The sequence below is a fragment of the Gymnogyps californianus genome, chromosome 3 (assembly GCF_018139145.2).
Source record: "Gymnogyps californianus isolate 813 chromosome 3, ASM1813914v2, whole genome shotgun sequence".
NCBI lineage: Eukaryota > Metazoa > Chordata > Aves > Accipitriformes > Cathartidae > Gymnogyps > Gymnogyps californianus.
In genome coordinates, this window is record NC_059473.1 from 1,913,267 (window position 1) to 1,934,854 (window position 21,588).

General features: G+C 42.0%; 1 protein-coding gene across 3 annotated transcripts in view; it reads left to right on the forward strand.

Annotated features, from left to right (window-relative positions):
* The window catches only part of SPTBN1 (spectrin beta, non-erythrocytic 1), a 136,311-nt gene that overhangs the window by 105,337 nt on the left and 9,386 nt on the right, over window positions 1–21,588 (forward strand). For 2 of the 3 annotated variants that reach the window (XM_050894809.1, XM_050894810.1), the window contains exons 18-32: window positions 1,081–1,171; window positions 5,545–5,691; window positions 7,307–7,570; window positions 8,272–8,496; window positions 8,705–8,794; window positions 9,077–9,355; window positions 10,564–10,694; window positions 12,025–12,229; window positions 12,373–12,747; window positions 15,015–15,259; window positions 15,676–15,814; window positions 16,945–17,029; window positions 18,215–18,411; window positions 19,543–19,655; window positions 20,235–20,298. In XM_050894809.1, the coding sequence (XP_050750766.1) occupies window positions 1,081–1,171; window positions 5,545–5,691; window positions 7,307–7,570; window positions 8,272–8,496; window positions 8,705–8,794; window positions 9,077–9,355; window positions 10,564–10,694; window positions 12,025–12,229; window positions 12,373–12,747; window positions 15,015–15,259; window positions 15,676–15,814; window positions 16,945–17,029; window positions 18,215–18,411; window positions 19,543–19,655; window positions 20,235–20,298 (2,650 nt within the window). Of the gene's footprint in view, window positions 1–1,080; window positions 1,172–5,544; window positions 5,692–7,306; window positions 7,571–8,271; window positions 8,497–8,704; window positions 8,795–9,076; window positions 9,356–10,563; window positions 10,695–12,024; window positions 12,230–12,372; window positions 12,748–15,014; window positions 15,260–15,675; window positions 15,815–16,944; window positions 17,030–18,214; window positions 18,412–19,542; window positions 19,656–20,234; window positions 21,203–21,588 lie in introns of those variants that run through there. The other variant, XM_050894811.1, reaches the window with a different exon arrangement.

The window sequence follows — 21,588 nt, forward strand, 5'->3', positions numbered from 1 at the left end:
CTTCTAGAATATCATGAGTCTCTGGAGATTTCCACTAACATGGATTTATTTAGCTATTGCCAGTATGTGCTGAGATCATCTTATAAATTGCCACCCTAAAATAATTTCCAACCCTCTATCCCTGTTTATCTTAGGTTGTTACAAAGGGCAGCAATCTTTCACTTTAAGACCCTATACAGTGAAATATGAACAAATCTAACACAATGAGCAGTAAATAAAAAATTATCTTCTTTACTCTGCCTCCTCCGTCTAAATCACCTCATAAATAATGAAAGTACTGAAGGACAGGGATGACTACTCCAAATTAAGCATTAGTTAAAAACATGTTCAGAGATACCTTGGGAATCAGCTCTTCGGGCACTACTCTATTTGAAGAACCCACCAAGACCTTTGGAACTGCCAGCATGACTCATCCTTCAAGGGGCAAACAGTTATGAATTAAAAATAGGGCTTCTAGACTAACCTTTTCTTTTCTTCTGTCTACTCTTAAATGCTCTGAAAAACATGTTCCAATGTGCATAAAGCTTCTATTTGCAGAAACACACAGGTGTGTCACATGCGTTGTTTGTTAAATACAGCATTGGGAAGGTTATATAAACTACTCCAGCTTTGTTCAGGAGGAGGAGGAGGAGGTGCTGAGCTATAGCGATGGTATATTACAAAAAGCATTCCAGCAAGTACACACTTTGCAAGAGCCACGTAACATGCAATCTTATTGTTGCAATTTTGCAGATAGTTTTCTTACGTTTTTTTTTACAGTCTGTACTTTCCTGTCGTCTTCAAATTAGTGGGCCAAATTCTGTACATAACACTTGTGAAACCCTGCTGACTTTAAAATTTTCCCTGTGTATTTAACTGGTCACAAAAACAAGTAGATGCTGAACTTAAGTAAGCACGTTAAATAACACATGCATATCTGAGCTTAAAAATGTCCTTCATTTGAAAGGCAGTAAAAGACACACACCACATACTTACTCAATACGTGTATCCCAGAGAGGCTACAGAAACGAAAAAACGACAGTTTTGCATGAAATGCCTATTTCAAGTTTATTTTTCTCTGCTGTTATTTTTTTTGACTAGACATAGGAAGAACCGTGAAGCAGCCAGTGAACTTCTGATGAGACTGAAAGATAACAGGGATCTTCAAAAGTTTCTTCAGGATTGTCAAGAGGTAAATTCCGTCCTGTCGCTTTTATCGCTAAAAGCTGCATCCTGCAGAAGAGCATTCTTACCCCATATTTTATGAGGGCTGGAATACTCAGGATTTCGCTGTCAAGTCATCCAGTAATATTTAGTGTGGAGTAAACAATTAAAAAAAAACCCCGCCCAAAGCCCTGCAAAAATTAATCTGTTTGGTTTTATTTCTCATGAACTGAATTTCCTTTTGTCATCTAAGCTAAAGACAGGGAAAATTGCCAAAAGTAGTGAAGATTTTCTGCTGTGGTATAAATTAATCATGTGGAATGTGGTGGGATTAGCACTCAACTCATTAAGAATTTTGTCTACAGCTGTATGTGGCCTGGTGCAGAGATTTCAAGTCATTTCTACATTAGTCAGAAGAATAGGAGGTTAGGAATAAGAGGGGAGCAGGATTAAACTGGATCATTTTTAATGTGTTATTTATCTGGATAATTTGCACGTGTTTAAAATTGTTAAGTACTATGACATTTAAAAAGAAGAAATCCTTTCCAGATTTTCTAGTGATTTACATTTACGCTGAAGGCAACATTTTAAAGTTAGGAATAATCATGTTCCTAGCATGAGGAATTAATCAAGTAATTTTCAGGTTATTTCATGCAGTACTGACAGATACTAAAGAGCCTTGCCTGTGACGTGCATTAAAAACTAGCTATCCTTATCTGAAGCCTGCAATGAGAGCTGACTGTGACAGAGCTGTGCTTTTAAATTCAAGAGTCAGTACATCAGCTGCACATCTTATGCAGCTACAAGAAAGAGACTGGAAGTCACTGCAGTGTGTCTGAATGGAATTGCCCACAGCTGAGATTTCGTACAAGAAACAAACAAAATGACGATCATAAACTGGGCAAATGATGTTTACTGCTTGGTTGCCTAGATGCAGTCTATTTTCCTGCATTGCGTAAGCTAACCATGAACTTGGCTTAAATTGGTCCTTCCTTGGTAGTAAAAACATGACAGATTAGCAAAAATTCTGCTGTTATTAGCAGCAGCTTCTTCCTTCCTCTGTAACATCTTTGGTACAAAAATCCCCCTGGCTCTTGGAGCTCTTCTAGCCTCTGTGTCAGTGTGGTTGTGTTCCCTAGGATCTGTTTTTTCCCCTATATCATTGGAAGAAAAAGGAAAACATAAAAGCTCTAGTGTCTGGCCGCCTGAATGCCTTTCCTCTCGATTGTTTCTCTCCAGCCACTAAAGCGTGGATGTCTCGACTGTACGGTTCAAAGACAGAACTTACAATACACAAACGTTACAAATTTCTCCAGTCCTTTTTGAGAGGACATTAGCCTTGACGATAATTGAATGGTTGTTTTCCAAGAAGACAGCCATAATGAGACTTAGAATTTGCATTAGCATGATTACAAAGTGCCTGCTGATACCTAGGTTAGGCTGGAGGGATTGTGTGATGGAGCAGCACTGTCCTGCCTGGTGGAAGGGAGCTGAGGGAATACCTCGCCCTTCGCTTTTTCGTTAGCACTGACCGTGAAGCTGAGAATTGTTAGAAAACACATTTGAGCCAGTCTCCGTTTCACCTGGCAACGATCCTTCGGAACTTCCTGCCCGCCGCCTTCGGGACGGTTTCTCATGTCTTTCCTCCGTCTGTAACTTGAGGAAAGGAAGAGTGTTTCCTGCAGTGTGCTCCTTCCCCAGGGCACCCACTTTCCTCATCGGTCACTCCATGCTGAAGCGTTATTGTAAATGTGGCCTCCTGCCCCTCGCTCCTTCTTGCCTCGGACTCACAGGCGAGGCAGTGAGCAGGGTCAGTGGCAGGATAATGCTCATAACAACAGCTCAGCAATGATAAACCTTTCCTCCGGGACACAGACGAGGGAAAGCACAGCAGATTTCCTTGTTGTTAGTATACTGTCAGATACACTGTCACAGGTTAATCCTGGGGTGTTGCTTTTTTTGTCTGTTTCTCGCATTCATAAATATGAATGTGTTAAATAAATTTGCTGAGTGAATGAAACAAAGAGTAACAGCAGAAAATCCTGAGGAGATGTGATAGATATTGCCATTTAGTTTTCTTTGACTTCCTACTCTTTCGCAGCTCACCTTCGAAGAGATTAGAGCTGATCTTCCTTGTAAGTGCTTAGAAGTCCTAGCACTGTCTGGGCTAATTTCTCTAGGGACGCCAGAGTGAAAGCATTTGGCGAGACTCCGCACGTCAGAAGCTTTCTGCCTGTTCGTGGAGTGTGCCGGCAGGTTTTGTCATGCAGCGCAGATGTCTGTGAACCTTACACCGCAAGATAGGCTGTGTCAACTTGGGTATTTGCAATGTCTGGGAAGTGCAACAGCAGTTGGTGCTCTTTCACCTTCCCTTGTTGCTCTGTCAGATTTACAAGGGTTTTGTCTCTGCGTTTCTCTTAGTTCACGCCTGGTTTTCATTGCAGAGTGTTACAGTCTTCTGGGAGCTGAGAGCAGAAACAAAATTCTGTGGTATAGGTGCAAAGGATGAGAGGAAGCCTAATAATAACGCCTCTGCTGGCGTTAACAACTGACTTAGGGTTTTCTAGAGAAATAAATACTTCAAGCATCTAGCTGAGGCACTGTTTTAGGGAATTATTGTTTTATTTTTTAAATCTACTTTTGCACTGAAGATACTAATTTCCAGTGACTATAGCGGTTGCAAAAAACAGATTTTAATAGTCACCTCTTAAATGCTTTATTTGCACTTCTGTGTTATCAGAAGGAACATAACAACATTGTAAGTGTCAGAAATGAGGGTTTTATCCTGACAGCCACTGGCTGTGTCCCACGTATTGGCTGTGTCTCGGTTCACCCCGTCTGTTAGTATGAATGGTACTACCTTTCCTTGGGAAGCACTTTTAAATCCTCAGAAGACTTAATGCTGTGGCTGAGTAAAAGCAAGCAATGAAAGACAAGCAGTGCAACTTGCAGAGTACATCAACTGTCTCCTACTCAGAAAGGCAGGAGTAAAACCACTAATTTTGGGTTATATAGTAATCCTTAATGTAGCCTTTGATTGTTAAGTAGCACAGTAGCCTGTTATAACTGTAAACTTCGCTGCATACAGAGGTCTTCATTAACATGAGCATTTTTCTCTTTAGACTTGATAGCAAGATCAGATGAGGAGTTTCTTTGATCGCTCTGATAAGTTTTCCCTTTTTGTGGAGCTTAACAGTGCCTTTAAGGGACAATTTTAAAAAGGCTTGTGAATGCTAAATGAATTTGTTGTCCTGTATCCTGAGTACTTAGCAGAGAATTGGCAAGTCTCACCCATGCTCTGTTACTCTTCTTGTCAGGGTCCTTCCTCGGCAGGACAGCAGCGTGCCTGTGTCGCTGAAGTGACATTCTAGAAACAAAGCTTAGATTTGTTTTGACATTTTCCGCTTGGGTAGGCGACTCTAAGTATGCAGAAAATGAGTCTTTTTCAAATTCTATAAACATTCCTGTGAATGTGTTTTTTCTCCACACCTAAGGGGATAGATAAAGCAGTCAGACTCACCCTAGGAGGAAATCTGATGTTGGCTGCTATGATCATTTTCACATTCTATTTGCCCTTGGCAAATAAGCTATCTTTTAAAGTACTGATTTTCTCTAGTGTTGATCTGGAAATTGTTCTCAGTGCCTTTGTATTTGCAGAAAATCAGAATGAAAGCAGTCTTGGATTTTATGTAATGGGAAAAGGAAATTGTTGAGTACCAAAACCCTACCGGAGATTGGACAAATAAACAAATTTGTTTGTGTAAACCTATATAGAGAAAAGACTATGGGGAAAAGGTACAAATGTGGTGTGAATTAATGGTACAAAACCGTCTCTATTTTTAAGACTTTTGATATGAGTAGAAATACAGAATTTCTCGTGCAGTGTTTCCCTGAACAATTTACCTTGGGGCTCTATTTAATTCTGGAGACTGCCTTTTGCGTGCCACTTGATTAGCGTGTACTTCTGCGATGTCCTCAGGAAGTCAGTAAGGCTCTACAGGGGTGTCGGGATGACATTCAAGGCCCGGTCCTAAGTAGCACATTGTGTAACGTTGCAAGGGAGAAGCGGTACGAGAATACACTGTGACCAATAAGTAGGACACATGTCCCTGTTTCTCTTGCTATTGAACTGGGTGAGACCTGTGTGTTTAATTTTGCTCATCATGGAGTTGATTCCTTTCTGCTTGAGTCATGGGTTATTTATATATTGGAGATCGATGTTTGAATTTAACTGTTAAAGAGGTGGATCCTTGACTGAACCCTGAGTAAAAGCGGTCTCTGAATCTCACGCAACTCTTCTGTAGAGGCATCTCTTTATCCTTGATCTGGAGGCATTTTGATACTTTGCGTTATTTCACACTACAAATGTTTTCACAAACACCTGTGTATTTTCCTTTTCAGCTCTCACTCTGGATCAATGAAAAGATGCTTACAGCCCAGGATATGTCCTATGATGAGGCAAGGAACCTGCATAGCAAATGGCTGAAGCATCAGGCATTTATGGCAGAACTTGCATCCAACAAAGAATGGCTGGAGAAGATTGAAAAGGTAACTAAAGAACGTCCGAAAAATGCCCTCGTCTTTGTCGAAGGTGGTTATGCACAGAGACGGGATGTGTTCCTCTGCAGAATTGGTTCTTGAATCGTCTCTCCAGCTAAGGCAAAAGGAGATTTCATTGCTGTAGAATAAGTATCTATCGCATTGTGTCTCCATTTTATTCCTCATTGATGTTAAATGTTCTTATCCAAGACATTCTCACAGAATAGTCATGGGCTAAGTTGCCAGTTTAATTTTGTCTAGTCTTTCTTATCTGTTAGGAGGAAGGCATAACTTAGTTTTCATACCCAAAGGGTAAAACGGGCAAATGTTGTGATTTGAGCTAATAAAGTAGAAGCACTTCCTGGGAAATACTGAATGTAGGCGAGTAACTGAATTCAGACTCCCATGCTGGTTTTCATTCATTCAGGGCTACAATCAGGCTGCCTTTCCCCATGCAAAATTAGTGCATGAGGTGAAGTACAGCCAGTTTTGTGATTAATTAAGATTCACAGCTCTGTATCAAGTTACTTTGAAGGCTTTAATATGCTGTGATGAGCTGTACTTTTTTTCCCCCATTTCTCGTGTGCAGCTCTGGAACACTAAGGAGGTCTCGTCTTTAGCTCTGACAGTGGGTTTCTGTTCAGTGTAAGTTAGCTTAATTGCTCATTTCCTCTCCCACTTTGGCACTCTGTATCCCATTAGAGGCTTTTCTGTGATCTGCAAATAGCAATACCCTTTAACGGTGTAATTAGAAGGCTGCTCTTAGTACTGGAAGTACTTTTTTAGTGATGCTAATACATCCTCACCCTTTGCCTCTGAAAAATGAGATTGCAGCAAAGTACCAAAGTTGTGTATCGAGCCACAGCTGACAATCACTGTATTCATGTTACCAGTGGTCACAGCTATTAAATGTGCTGGGTTGTGAGTAGTGTTCACATCTGAAAAGGTTTTGTCCCTTGTCAGCACCACCCAGGTGCAGAGGTACAAGTATAATTAGAAGTAAAGAAAATATTTCCAAAACTAATACAATCTTTGTAAAGGCAAAAAGATATCTTAAGTCCAAGTGCTCTGCTGGTGCTACGTACAGGGTTCCTGCTTCCCAAGGAAGATGTTCCTCTCTGATACTAGCTTAGACCCATGGTAATTGCTATAACCCATTGACATAACCCTCTTCAGTTGCACAGCTCACTTTTGGTGCCATAAGCTCCTTCTCCCAGCGTTACGCTGGGTCTTCATCGCTCTCCCCGGTGAAATGGCCCACAGAAGCTGGACACACAGCTTGTTCAGCTGCAGCTCCCTTATTCTGCTGTCACACAGGCGGCATGGGACAGCTTGCTCTGCTCTGAGCAGTGTCCCCAGGAGCTCCCACAAAGGAACATGTGTAGTGGGGAGGAGAAAGGATCCCTTGCTCGACCTTCCCATTGCCAAGAAACCCTCTTCCTGGCAACAGATGGACCTGGGAGCTGATGTTCTGGAAGGAGTCACGGGATAATTGGAGATAGAAAATGAGTGGTTGATGCTGCCAGCAGATGAGGAATCCTGAGTGCTTGCTAATCAGAATAATTTAACTAATGGTCTGCAAGTGCTTCCGAGGAGGTACCATTTTGTGCTCTTTGCTTTGCAGGAGGGAATGCAGCTCATTGCAGAGAAACCAGAGACTGAAGCTGTAGTGAAAGAAAAGCTGACAGGTCTCCATCAAATGTGGGAAGAGCTTGAATCCACTACCCAGACCAAGGCTCAGCGTCTCTTTGATGCAAACAAGGCAGAGCTTTTTACCCAGAGCTGTGCTGATTTGGACAAGTGGCTGAATGGTTTGGAGAGTCAAATTCAGTCGGACGACTACGGAAAAGATCTCACCAGCGTCAACATCCTGTTGAAGAAGCAGCAGGTAAACAGAGCGCAGGTTGCAGAGTGGGCAGACAGCAGATATCTCCGCTCAAAGGAACAGACGGGGGATCCTTTCAGCTTAGAAAAGAATTTATTTGCTTTTCTTTCTTCCTGTTGTTTCATGTATCTTTAAGAAGAACGAGAAATACACCCAGAAAAAAATGAGCCGTAAATTTCTTGAGACGTCTCTACCCTATACTGCCTTCCTTGCCCACATTAATATCTCTATTCTGTCTCCCGCTGTAGTCTTCCAGTCACCAGTCATTCCCTCTCTGTACACGGCTGCCTGCCTGTCATTCAAATTTGTCTGAAGCTGGTCAGACCCTGATTCCCTGCTGTAAAGGCAGCAAGGAGTAGCAAGGACAGCAGGGAGCAATGAAGCTTTTGTGCGCAATTAGCTGTGCTCCAAAGTTGTTCAGGGTAACTTGTGAACGACCGATAGAAGAGATTCGGCTGGGTCGTTGGCCAAATTCACCGTTTGCACAAGCAGGCATAACTGAGGGATATCAGCAGGTGGCCACAGTTGTGAATCTGTGTTTAAGCCTTCTTCCTTGCAATATGAGTGCTGCAATAATTATTAATGTGGTAAATCCTTACTGACCAGCATCTGTTCTTCCTTCTTATGAAGTTATTGATGTACCCTAGTCGTATCAACTGCTTTTACCCTGGTTTTCAGGACCTTTTTGCTATGTTTCTTTTTAGATGCTAGAGAATCAAATGGATGTTCGTAAGAAGGAGATAGAGGAGCTGCAAAGCCAGGCACGGGCTTTAAGTCAAGAAGGGAAGAGTACAGATGAAGTAGATGGCAAACGCCTTACTGTGGAAAAGAAATTTTTGGAATTGTTGGAACCTTTGAATGAAAGAAAGGCAAACCTGCTGGCCTCCAAAGAGATCCACCAGTTCAACCGGGATGTGGAAGATGAAATTGTGAGTACAAAAGAAATCCTGTTCCCCAGACAATAGGAAAATGTCACGCCTATTGCAGAGCTATCACAGGAAGAAACCTTTTGATCATGTCTCTCAATAGCATGTTTGAGTAATGCTGCTTTTTGCATCTTGTGTGCACCAGCTTCTCTCTGCTGCCCTAACTGTATCTGGGGTTGCCTGAAGTCACATGTGCTCCTCTTCCTTTCAGTTGTGGGTCGGAGAGAGGATGCCTATAGCTACATCTACTGATCATGGACACAACCTCCAGACTGTGCAGCTACTAATAAAGAAAAATCAGGTAAGTAGGTGCTGTTAGAGCTCCATACCTGTTATTTCTCCTTAGTGCTGACTAATTCAGGAAGGAAAAGCTTGGGGTAAAATGATGGGTGCTTCAGTGGTGTTGTGCTACACGGGGTGGTGTGACCACCGGGTGGTGGCATGTTCAGGGAGGGCACAGCCCCAGTTTGTCCGCATGAGCTGATGGCATGTGTTTTGCTGCCCCTCTAGAGTTAAGACCCCTGACTGGCATTTCTTTCTTGTTTGGTGCAGTGTCTCATCAGTCTGCTTTTCTCCCGTGTAGACCCTTCAGAAAGAAATCCAGGGACATCAGCCTCGTATCGATGACATTTTTGAGAGGAGTCAAAACATTATCACAGAGAGTAGCCCCAATGCTGAAGCAATTCAGCAGAGACTTGCAGACTTGCAGCAGCTGTGGAACCTCCTAATCGAGGAGACAGAGAAACGCCACAAGCGCCTAGAGGAGTCTCACAGAGCACAGCAGTATTACTTTGATGCTGCCGAGGCTGAGGCCTGGATGAGTGAGCAGGAGCTCTACATGATGTCAGAAGAGAAAGCCAAGGTGAGCAGCACCACAGCAACACTAGTTTGGTTTTAATTGCTTAGCTAGAAGGGGGCAGGTGACATAATTGAATATGTCACTAATGTAATGGTAACATAAACAAATGTAAGTCCCTTGTGAAACCTCCAGTGATCATCTCTTCTGTCTGACATCTCTAAGAGTGTGGAGGATAGGCCTTGCTGTACTGAGTCAGTGAAGCATCCTCAGACTGTGGATGGCAACTGTGTACCTTCCTTTGCTGTAAGGTCAGAGTTACCACTACAGTCCAGTCAGGGCAAGTTTTCTGTTAGTTTTGAATCCCTGGGAACAGCGCAATGCACCTGTCTGTGAAACAAGCCTGATGGTCACTCAGTTGATGCCATTAGTGGTCAGCTTTTACTCCCAGTGAAGTGAAATCGGAACAGCATCAGACCATACCAAAGAGTAGGTGAACTTCTGTTTTTCAAGGAGGCGTTAGTGTGCTGTATCTTGTTATTTACATAAATGCACTGTGTTCACTGTCGGGATAAAATAAAACTCAGCTTCATATTAGTAAAACACATTCCATGGGTGCTCAGTCTTCAGTTAAAAAAGGTTTGTTTTCTTTTTTATATCTAAGCAATACAAATAAAAAGGAGTATTAATGCGAATAGTTCATCACGCAGAATATTTCAATGAAAAGGCTTATTGGCAATACCAGTTAACACTGAGAGTTGGGGGTTGTTTTTCTTAATCATAACAATGCATAGAAAGGTTTGATCGGAATTTCTCCTGGCACTTTGGTGGAGAATCCTTTGGCATGGGCTCTGTAGGATTTCTTTTCTTTGACCCAGGCTGTCGTTGAAAAGCCTGACAAGTGACGTGCCTAAAACCGTTCCGTTTTTGAGCCCTGCACAATCACCAGTGTTGTGTAAACACACAAAGAGGTTCATAGAAGAGGAATTTCAACATGCTCAGTGCACAGCTGATGTAATTTTGTTCTGCATCCCAGAGGGGTTGTTGCATTCACTCTTTCACTTGTTATTTTGCTTTCTGTGGGTACCATTTGCTGTGAACTCAACTATTAATATACCATTGTCAGAACAACTTGTCTTCAAGCTGTACTTGGGAGCAGTTCTTTATAAATCTTTCTGTCTACCACTTTTTGCTCACACACCAAGTTGAACTTGCTGTGTGGTGTCTTTCTCTGGAGTGGGGGACTTGACTGTCATTTCCTGTCACCATTACAGGATGAACAGAGTGCAGTGTCCATGCTGAAGAAACACCAGATTTTGGAACAAGCTGTAGAAGACTATGCTGAAACTGTGCACCAGCTTTCAAAGACCAGCAGAACTTTGGTGGCAGATAATCACCCAGAAAGGTATTCAACTGCCATTTTTAATTGGATTATGCATTTTTAGTAGTTCAGTCACTTCATTGGGTTGTTCTGACACACAAAGACTACAGCAAAGAGTAAGTAGCTTAGAAGAGTGTACAGAGGAAGAGGAGTTCAGCCTCACTCAATTCAAGATGCATGTTGGACAACCCTGATTTGGCCAGAGACGAGGTCCTGAGCAGGGTCAGTATGTGCAGCTGCTGATTTCTGGATAGTACTGGACACCTTTAATAAATGTCTGTTGTATCCTTTATACAGGCTAGCAGTGCCAGGTCTTGCCAGCACTGCTGAACCTTGCAAAGGTGTAGCAATCCTGAGACACAAGGGTCCGTATTCACTCTTTCAGCCAACTTCTATGTCCAGCCCAGAGGGTCACAGTCATTTATCCTTCGGTCTTAGCGCAGTGCTCCCCAAGATCTGCCTCCTCTCTTTGAGATTCCAGTAGAATCAGCGACTGGAATCCGATGCTTTAAACATTAACATCTTGGTTTGGTAAATTTATCTCAACTTTCATAAATGGCTTTCCTGGTTGGAGAATTCAGGAAGCTTAAGACCTGTTTTGTTCTAAGAGTTGCAGCTAAGCAACCAGAATTCTCCATTGGCTTTGACTCCAAGGCTGATATGACTATGAGGCTGATGTATTTTACTGCTCTGCCTTCACAGATAGGAAGATAGGACTATCTTAGGAAAGACACTCTCTGCCTCTGGTGGAAGATTGTTATTTAACTCAAAAGCACTCTCTTGTGGTCGTGATAATTTCTGATGAGAGTGGATTTCCTGGCTGAGCTGACTGAGTACTGGAATAACATAATCAACTTTACAAGGGAGAGGGAAGACAATTTGACAGGGCTGTATGGCTCAGACAAAATATAGGTAAAAGGTATGGCAAGTAGAAATATTAATCACTTCTGGAAATGCTGAGCTTTAGGGAGTAAGAAACCCATGAGTGCTTCTGAACTTCGAAGCAGAATTTAGCTGAAAATGAAATGCTACTTGCCTCAGCAGCTCTGATCCTGCCTGTAATTTTGGGAGAAGACTCTGGTGTGATCTGTGGTCAAACAAATGGAGGGCTTGATTCCCAGCTTCACTCTCTAAAGCCAGGGGGGTTATATGTACAGGGCAGAGAAGTTTTCTAGCTAGTGCAGTCAACTGTGCCAGCAGAGGATTGGTCCCATGTGAGTCAAATTTATGCATGCAGCAGACATGCATTCTGTGGATTAAATACCCCGAGTGATTTTTATTCCTTGTAGTTTTTTCCCATTTACTCTTATTTATCAAAGATAATGAGGACTCAATGCTCTTTGTTTTTTTTCAGCGAGCGTATCAGCATGCGCCAGTCCAAAGTGGATAAGCTGTATGCAGGCCTGAAGGATCTGGCTGAAGAGAGACGGGGCAAGCTGGATGAGAGACACAGACTGTTCCAGCTTAACCGCGAGGTGGATGACCTGGAGCAATGGATCGCTGAAAGGGAGGTGGTGGCAGGATCCCACGAGCTGGGACAGGATTACGAACATGTAACGGTAAGTTCTTTGGACGTGGCTGCAGGTTGACATTCCTTTTCTGGATGCTGCACACAATAGATGGTTAATTTAAATGGGTGGCTGGCTCGCTCAGATCAGTTTGTAATTACAGCACTGCATGAGTCTGTGTCTCTGCATTTCAGATGCTACAGGAACGATTCCGAGAATTTGCCCGAGACACTGGAAACATTGGACAGGAGCGTGTTGATACTGTTAACCACATGGCAGACGAACTTATCAACTCTGGACATTCAGATGCTGCGACAATTGCAGAGTGGAAGGACGGACTCAACGAGGCCTGGGCTGATCTCCTGGAGCTCATTGACACAAGAACACAAATTCTAGCAGCCTCTTATGAACTGCACAAATTTTACCATGATGCCAAGGAGATCTTAGGGCGTATTCAAGACAAACATAAGAAACTGCCTGAAGAGCTTGGTAGAGACCAAAACACAGTGGAAACACTACAGAGAATGCACACAACATTTGAGCATGATATCCAGGCACTCGGCACCCAGGTGTGTAGCAAGCGAATGGCACTGTCTATGCATATAGGAACCTGAGCTGCAGAGTTCTGCTCCTGCTCTTGGCCCTTCCGTGGCTGGGAGACAGTGCTGCCAGCTGCTTTCCAAGTGTATTTCTGTGGGAATAACTTCACCTTATCTGTCTTTCTGCTTCTCTGTCATTGCATTAGGTTAATTAGTTTATCTAAAATAGAAATCCGTAAGTACACAGATTTCTGAAAATGTAGGTAATTGTTTAACGTTATTCCATTTCCTGTCCTTGGTTGAAGAAGAAATCATAAAGGGAGAGAACTTCTGTATTGCTCTAAAGTAAAGCAGCTCCGGACAGTCTCAGCTTGCTGTGTGCGTAGGAAGAGAGAGTGGATGGAGAGGCACAAGGGTAACGCACTTTAGCTCCTCAGAGGACCTTTTTCTGATTACCTCAAGCAGTAGCACCAGCAGTACACTGTGTGACTGATATGATTGGAAAATAGCTTACATTCGAGGAAAAAAGGGTTCATTTGTCTTAACATATTGTGTCTTTTGTTGTTTTCTGAAAGACACTGAACAGATACTAAATCTGTAAAGAATTTTGAATGTACCAGAGGTAATATGAAATACAGGCTTCAGATTTTTCTGTCCTTAACATTTGTTCTTGGGTGTTACGTTAATTGTGCTGGAAGCCACCTTAAATTTGCCTGCTCCTTATGCCGTGTTCACCTCGGTGAATACAAGACACAACTATCTTGTCCCATGGAAGAATCGATATTCCAAAGGATACTTGGAAAACAGGGGCAAATATGAAGGGATGTGTAAGCCTGGTTGGTTTGTTTGGGTTTTTTGTGTTTAAAAAACACCAAAAAGCCCCAACCAAACCCTCGTCTGCTAGGCACTTTTTATTTTTCCTTTCTGAGAGGCAAAGGAAGTCTGAAGACCTACATAGAGGCTTTTTGTCTTGGTTATGACTCCGGGCATTCTGACTTAAACATTGCTTTTTATGATGCTTCCTAACAGCAGCCTGAAGAGATTTAAAGTACATAGTCCAGGCTAAGATTTTTAAAAGCAGCCAAACTTGACCTAATGCTGAATCTTCTGAAGCCAAGGTATGTTAAATAGAAGGTGGCAGCCGTTCATACAGCACACAGGGGATTCTAAACCAAAAAACAATGTTCAGCTGCCAAAATGAGAATTTCGGAAGAGAACAAGTTGCTTAAGGAGTGGAGGAATTATGACTGACTGCATTTATCCCAGTAGGTCAGAAAAGATAGCTTTTATGGTCAAGCTGCCTGCCAATTCTTGATTATGTTGCAATTTTACATAGTTGTTTACACTGGAATAAAGGGAATATAGCGACCATTTGATTTTCCAAGCGTTTTACTTTCAGAAGCTGTAGATTTTATACATAAAATGGGAGACATTCACAAAACACTGATCCCGGTGTCTCAAAAAGGTAATTATAATCAAGGCCTAAGTGAAGGAATATGTAATCATAGTGCAGAGCTGTGGTGAAAGCACTTAGGATAGTTTTCGGGTGAAACAGCTGGAGCACCAAGATGGATCATTATGACAGTGGCCTGATCTCTGTGCCTGTAGCTAGAACACTGTTTGATTTGGTGTTCAAACTTGTTTTTAAAAAAAAAAAAAAAAAAAAGATAAAATTATTAGAAAAGAGCTACTAGAATGATTCCTGGCTCAAAAATATGTCAAACAGTCAAGAAATAGCGTTTGATATCCCAAGACAGTGTTTGAAAGGAAAAGAGATTTCTAATAGTGGAAAGATCTTCAAATTTCCAAATTTTCTTCTGTTTGAATTTGTCATCTGCATTTTTGAAAAAATCTCTCTGTCATTAAAGTATATTTTTCATACTCTATCAGAGTAGTGGTTTTGTAGTAGTATGAAAAATCATACTCTGTCAGAGTAGTGGGTTTGATACAGGAGTTCCTGAGTGGTATTGAAAATTTGATGATGAAAATGGTCTCCATTTGCCCTGACATTTAACAGTCACTTTGTATTGGCACCCAGTTTTACAGGAGGTTTAGGCAGTGGCAAATCTTTGTTATTTTGGGGGCCCCTTGACCCAACAGTCTTCTCTAAGAAATATATTCAGAGGGATATACTGACTTAATGACAGAACAAACTTTTTAGTATCGACAGACCAAATATATTTGCAGTGACTTTAGAAAGCCATTCAAATGATGAATTAGCAGCTAAAATGTCCCCGTATTTGTGACTCAGAAGTATCCAAACGCTGATGCATTTCTCTCTTATAAAAACACACCAGGTGAGACAGCTGCAGGAGGATGCTGCACGCCTTCAGGCTGCCTATGCTGGCGACAAAGCTGATGACATCCAGAAGAGGGAAAATGAGGTCCTGGAAGCATGGAAGGCGCTGCTGGATGCCTGCGAGGGCCGCAGGGTTAGACTGGTGGATACAGGAGACAAATTCCGTTTCTTCAGCATGGTTCGTGATCTCATGCTTTGGATGGAAGACGTTATCCGACAGATAGAAGCCCAAGAAAAGCCAAGGTAATGTGAAGTATCTCTTCTCAATCAGAAGATAAGGCTGCAGGTCAGTTGAGGAAAAGACTCAGTATCACTGAGCCAGAAATTCAGAGAGAGGCTGTCAAAATCTGATGGTGGGGTAGCAGCTTGCTTTTGTGTATTGCTGCTCAGCAGAGGCTGGGGGCTACTGAAGTAATTGCAATGTAAAATTGTGTTCAAAGAGATTAAGTCCTACATGTTTGTTTATTTGATTTCTGATTTGGGCCAGAATGGTGCCGTTCCTAAGGAAAGGCTGCTAGCAGTCTTGCTTCCTGAACTACAAAGACAATCTAGGAATTAATATTTTTATTGTACAGTTCTGGGTTAGTTTACTTGTTTGAAAACGTAACAGCTGTTAAATCTGGAATACATGTTTCTGAACCGTGGATTGATCATTTTAGGGATGTTTCGTCTGTTGAACTACTAATGAACAATCACCAGGGTATCAAAGCAGAAATTGATGCCCGAAATGACAGCTTTACTACCTGCATTGAGCTCGGCAAATCTCTTCTGGCAAGAAAACACTATGCATCAGAGGAGGTACTGTGCTTACTGAATGTCTAACTACTGCAGTGCAGCTGGCCTATAGATTTTGTTTCAGCTGGAGAAACTCGCATTGTGTAATCTACGGATTAATAAGCTGCGTATTTATAATGACATGTGTTACTTCAGGGACTGTTGCACATATTTGCTATTGTGAAATTAGTGTATAATTTAACTCTGTGAATTCATGTTGGGTGGCAGAGATGGCACTTAAATTCAGAGTATCGTTTTCAGTCCAGGAAATGCAAAGAAGCTGTTGCATTCAGTTCTGCAGAGGGAAAGCTCTGGGATGGCTGTGTTTGGAAAGGTGAGCTCTTTGAGCAAGAGCAGAGGCAACCGTGAGATAGCCTGAATTTTGTACAGGGGAACTGGAATGCTATGAAGAGACCTGCTAGGCGAAGGAGCAGGAAAAAGTTTGTCTCATAGGGAGTAAATCCAGGGAATATCAAGAGAAAAACATATCCAACTGCTTAAGGCCTTGATTTATTTTCTGATTTGTCTAGGCCAGAGGATGGAGGCTTAACCCATGTTTCTTCCTGCCTCCCTTTGGTGGAGGGAGGATAGCCAAATGTTGTAAGATACTGCCCACTCAGGGAGATGATATTTTCTTGTGTCTGCATTACACGAGTGCTGTGGCGTGTCCTTGGAGAAACATTTGCTCAGGCACTGGGAGGTTTTGCTAGCCAGTATTCACCCTGAGAATAACACGGGGCTTATGCTGGCGTGTCAGTGGTGTTTGCGCAGGTAGCTGCAGGCTTTTTGTAACAATCACGAGCAGCACATTTTGCGTTATTTGCTAGAAAAAGGGCAGAAGATACAATACATGATCACACCATTTAGATTTGTTTGTCCGTTATACTCTTTTTATCAAATACGCTTGGTGCTGTAGTTTTTAACAGATTCTGAATGCTTATGCAAATGTGATATTTTAATGCAAATGTCATATGTATTTATACTTCGAAGAGGAAAAACAGCTGTTGTATTCACGTTTAAGTCACTTCCTGACGATCAAGCACAATGTATTTCGTCAGTGCCTTTTGCTGGTGGTAATGGCTTATGCGGTGTGGTGGGGTGAGCCTGCTGCCTGGTGCTTGTGTAACAGTCCTGCATTCTCCTCTTCAATCCAGATCAAGGAAAAGCTGCTGCAGCTGACAGAAAAGAGAAAAGAAATGATTGACAAATGGGAAGACAGATGGGAGTGGCTGAGACTGAGTAAGGATGTCCTTGGATTTCTTTTGGGCAGGGCCATAGCTAACTCTCTCTTCACTGTGTCTTTCTGAGTGTTGAAAAAACCTGCAACTCCTTACTTTTCTATTAACAATGCTTGAAAGTGTGTTTGTACTGTAATAACTGTAAGATTCACACCTGTTGATTGTAAAATAATGGAGAAACCAAGAAACCTGCACCAGAGGGCTTACTCTATATGATCAAATGTGGAGCTAGGTGAAATAGATCTACCATATTTTGCAGGTGTCACATTCCAGCCGTGTTTCTGCAAAGGATGCGCTACTAAAAAATAGGCAGAAGTAAAGCCCTGCTACTTCACGCATGTAATGTGCCTCCGTTATCTGAGAGGCTAGAATGGGATGAGCAGTTCACTGCCAAAAGGTGTACTTCTAAACATTGCAGTGTTTTGCAAGTTCTACACCAGCAACAACCCAGTTCTGATACTCTTAACAAGATGGTCTGCATCTAGCGTACGGACTGAAGCCTTGGCAGCAGACAGCTGTCCATCATCTCAAAGCATAGAGCGCAGTGTTGTCATTTTGTGGGTTCTGGGCTGCTGTGCATATGTTCTTCATTTTTTCTGAGCCTCAGCAGGCTTTAAGTAGTACAGTAGTATGGGCAGTTGTCCCTCAGTTTGGGTGTTTGTACCATGTTATTCATCAAAATGGCTTGATCGTGTTCACAAAAACAGTGGAAGCTTTTTTTTCAGCTGTGAAGACAGAAGGAAGGAAACCTGGAACTGTAGCGCTGTAGACAAGCATAAAGTACAGAAGTACTGCTTGCTGAAGGGAACTACAGCCTATACTCTGGCTGTTCTGCACACAGGCCAGCCTGAGGAGGACAAGCAGCAGATAACAGACTTTCTACTCTGAAGTTAGTAGGTTACAGCAGATTAGAACAAAAGGGAAACACTGAAATTGCAAAATGAAATAGTCTGTAGAAGAAGTGAAGGTGGGCCTTAACTTTTATTTTTCCTCAAAGCAAAGCCAACAGGATAAATTTCTGTCTTTTAAATGATTAATTTCAGTGAGCTTACTTCAGGAAAATACTTAGCCAAATAAGTTTACTTTTTTCCCAAGCTATTTTTAAGTAAATTCAGAAGATGCCAGATGACTTCCTGATGCTCTTTTTGACATCAGTAGCGCTGACATCTGTACATTCTCTGCTCAGTTTTGGAGGTACACCAGTTTTCAAGAGATGCAAGTGTGGCGGAGGCCTGGCTGCTGGGACAGGAGCCCTACCTATCCAGTCGTGAAATAGGTCAAAGTGTTGATGAAGTGGAAAAATTAATTAAGCGGCATGAAGCATTTGAAAAATCTGCAGCTACTTGGGATGAGAGATTTGCAGCACTGGAAAGACTGACCACGGTGAGTGCTGTAGGCGAGAATAACCTCTCTTGGCCATTCCCCTTCGTTTTGGTGCCGTCTGATTGTTTGGAATAACTCCCAGCATCACCAACCTAAATTCTCTTTGTTGATCCATTTGTTGATCAACTTAGGTCAATCACGCAGGGCCTGAAATTTCATGTTCCCAACAACACTAAAACCCTCTCGGGTTCCTTTGAACTCAACAACCTGCAAGGAAAGCTTAAGTGATAAATGACCTTAGTAGTCAGCAAGAGCTATCTCAGGCCCAGGAGTGATGACCCAGAAGCAAATTCAAGAGCTGAGCGGTTTGCTCCAGCCCTCTGCCATACAGGTTGTACTGCTAAAAGGGAAGGGGAATTCTGAGTGAGGAAGACTCAGATCCAAACACGTGAAATGATTTTTTGTTAAAGATGACAGTGTGAGGAGACAGTGGTGGGAGGGGGATTAGACAAAAATGTTTATTGTGTTTTGACTGCTCCAGTACAAGGCTGTATTGTCCCCTAGAAAGACATAATAAGCCTTCCCAAAAAAACCATTTTGAGCACAGCTGCAATGTCAGTAATTAATGCTTGGAGAGCATATTACCATCTTTGGAGAATCATTTTACTTTAGACACTAAAATTGAAGTGGCTTGATTTTTCACACACACTGAGCGTCACAGCTGCAGACAAAATGAATTGGAGTTTCTCAGCATCTTCAAAAATCAGGCTGGTTTTATTTAGATGGTTAATTTTGGGGATTCGGATGTGGAACACGTTATTTCTATGTATGGCAAGCAGACGAGAGGATGTCACTTTTCAATATTTTAATAGCTTGGGCTGCTTTCTTGTTTGTCTGGTTTTTGTTCTAATAGAATGAATTAGAAAGGAAACACTGACAGTGGTGAGCTGCTGCCCAGGCGCTCCACTTGATGTTAAAGGGTCTGATACTGTATGCCTTTACTGACAAATTCAGCGCAACAAACTTTGCATGATCAATACTTTTAAAGACTGATGCTTTCAAATTTTATTCCAATTAACTTTTAATTTCAGTAACGTTTCAGAAAAATGTACAGAGTTATTTTTAGTTTCTAGAAATGCCCCTGAAAAATGTGCAGTGCTTTTAAATGCACAAAAATGTTTCGTTTCTCAGTTGGAACTGCTGGAAGTACGTCGACAACAAGAGGAAGAGGAGAGGAAGAGACAGCCACCCACTCCAGAGCCCAGCCCAAAGGTTGCAGAGGATGCAGACTCCCAGCAGCAATGGTAAGCCCAGGACGCGGGAAGCTGAACGGCGTACTTCACGCGGTTTCTTCAGACAGAATTCTCGGGCTGAAGATGTGTTGTAAAGGGAGAGTCTGGAGGTTGTATGGTTTTGTAATGTGACCCTTTTTAGAAGACTTGGTGGTTTCTGGGGACGGGACCTTTCCCAGACACCTGAGTTCACTGCTAAGTTGAGTGTTCCAATTTTCATCTGTACCTGGCCCTAAAGTAAGAATGCTGGGTTTGCACCCCCTGTGTTATGAATTAAAATTTCTGGACAATCTTGGCTTTCTTCTTTGAGCATCAGTTACAGATAGATTTCAAGCCACGCCCATGGAACATTAACATTTATAAAATTACTTCTGTGATAGGAGTAGGCTTATTTGTAAGGTAACTGTCAGGAAGGTCTGATTTGATCTGACTTACCAGTGGATTTATTCAGTTGGGCCTGAGGATTTTAACAACTTGTTTGAATTTCTGAGGTGTGCAGTATTCAAGTAGGAAAATCTCATTTTGGTGAAAAAGACGGGTGACTTTCAAGAACTTAATACAATTTCTTTTGTTTTTCCTCTCTCCCAACAGGGATGGGACAAAAGGAGAACAGGTTTCCCAAAATGGTTTGCCATCAGACCAGGAATCTCCTCGGGTTAGTTACCGCTCCCAAACCTACCAAAACTACAAAAACTTTATTAGCAGACGGACAGCCAATGACCGATCGTGGTCTGGACTGTGACATACAGAATCATTTGCAGCAAAAGACACCTTTTTTCAGTATGGTTTACTGGTACTGGTTTAATCTTTTGGCTTCAGATTTCCCTGCTGCTTTTCTCTTCCTTCCCATCAGTTGACTTTTATTTAATTAGCAGCCCCTTGGAGATATATTTGCTTCACTTTAATCCTTGTTTATTTGAATCTCCCCACTGACACTCGGTTGCTGTAAGGTGACACATTTATTTCATGTTATTTACTGTGAGTTTTTCATGTCGCTAATAGTATTAAGATTTTCCAGCTAAATCGTCCTTTATATGAGTAATTGAGATTTAATGAGATTACATCATAATGAAGAAGAGAACTAGAATCTGACAGGTATGACGCATCGAGTTATACTAACAGGTTTCAGCACGGCAACATTATTAAATCAGCTGCATTAGCAAGCGAGTTATTTACAAGGCCAAAGATAATACATGCAAGTGAGCTTGGCAGTAAAGGCTGGGAGGGAGGGGAGAGTTGTAACTATCGACAAATAAAAGCCTTAAGGTTAGTTGTATAACATTCCATGCAGAATGGACGCATTGACTGCAGATAAAAATAAACATGAAATAAAACATTAAAAACTAGTATCTAGATTTATCTCGGTATTTAGTCCTCATGAAGAGTTGTGATCTTGCTGAACAGCTATTTTGGGGCCCCATTTTGCCTTGGTCCTGTCCAATTTACACTACAGCAATTCGATTTACTGACACTGGAGAGACAGTGGTATAAATGAGAGTAGGTTGCGGACCCTTATGGAGAGGTTGTGATGCTTTCCTTTAAAAACTAAATAAAATACGTTGGTCTAAGATCCCAGCTCTTTATTTTATATAGATGCAGGCTGAATGGTCCATGCCTTATTCACTCCTTCTTGATAGGGGATGTCCCAGTGGAGTCAGGATGCATGCCAATAATCTTAATGTGCAGCCATAAAAATACCAGTAAATATGTATATACGTTTAACGCAACACAGTAGTGGAAAACTGGCTTGCCTCTCCATTACCTTCCTGCAAAGCCTACTTGTTTCAATTAATGCTTTGAGTGGTGAGAAAAATGATGCTTCTTTTTCTTAGGTTTTTGAACCTCACTTTCTGAGGTCATAGTAAGTGCAGGAAAGGCTCCTGGCAGGCTCAGATTGGTGGATATTAGAACTTTTACCAGTACTGCAAAGGAAATGCAGGTCCCG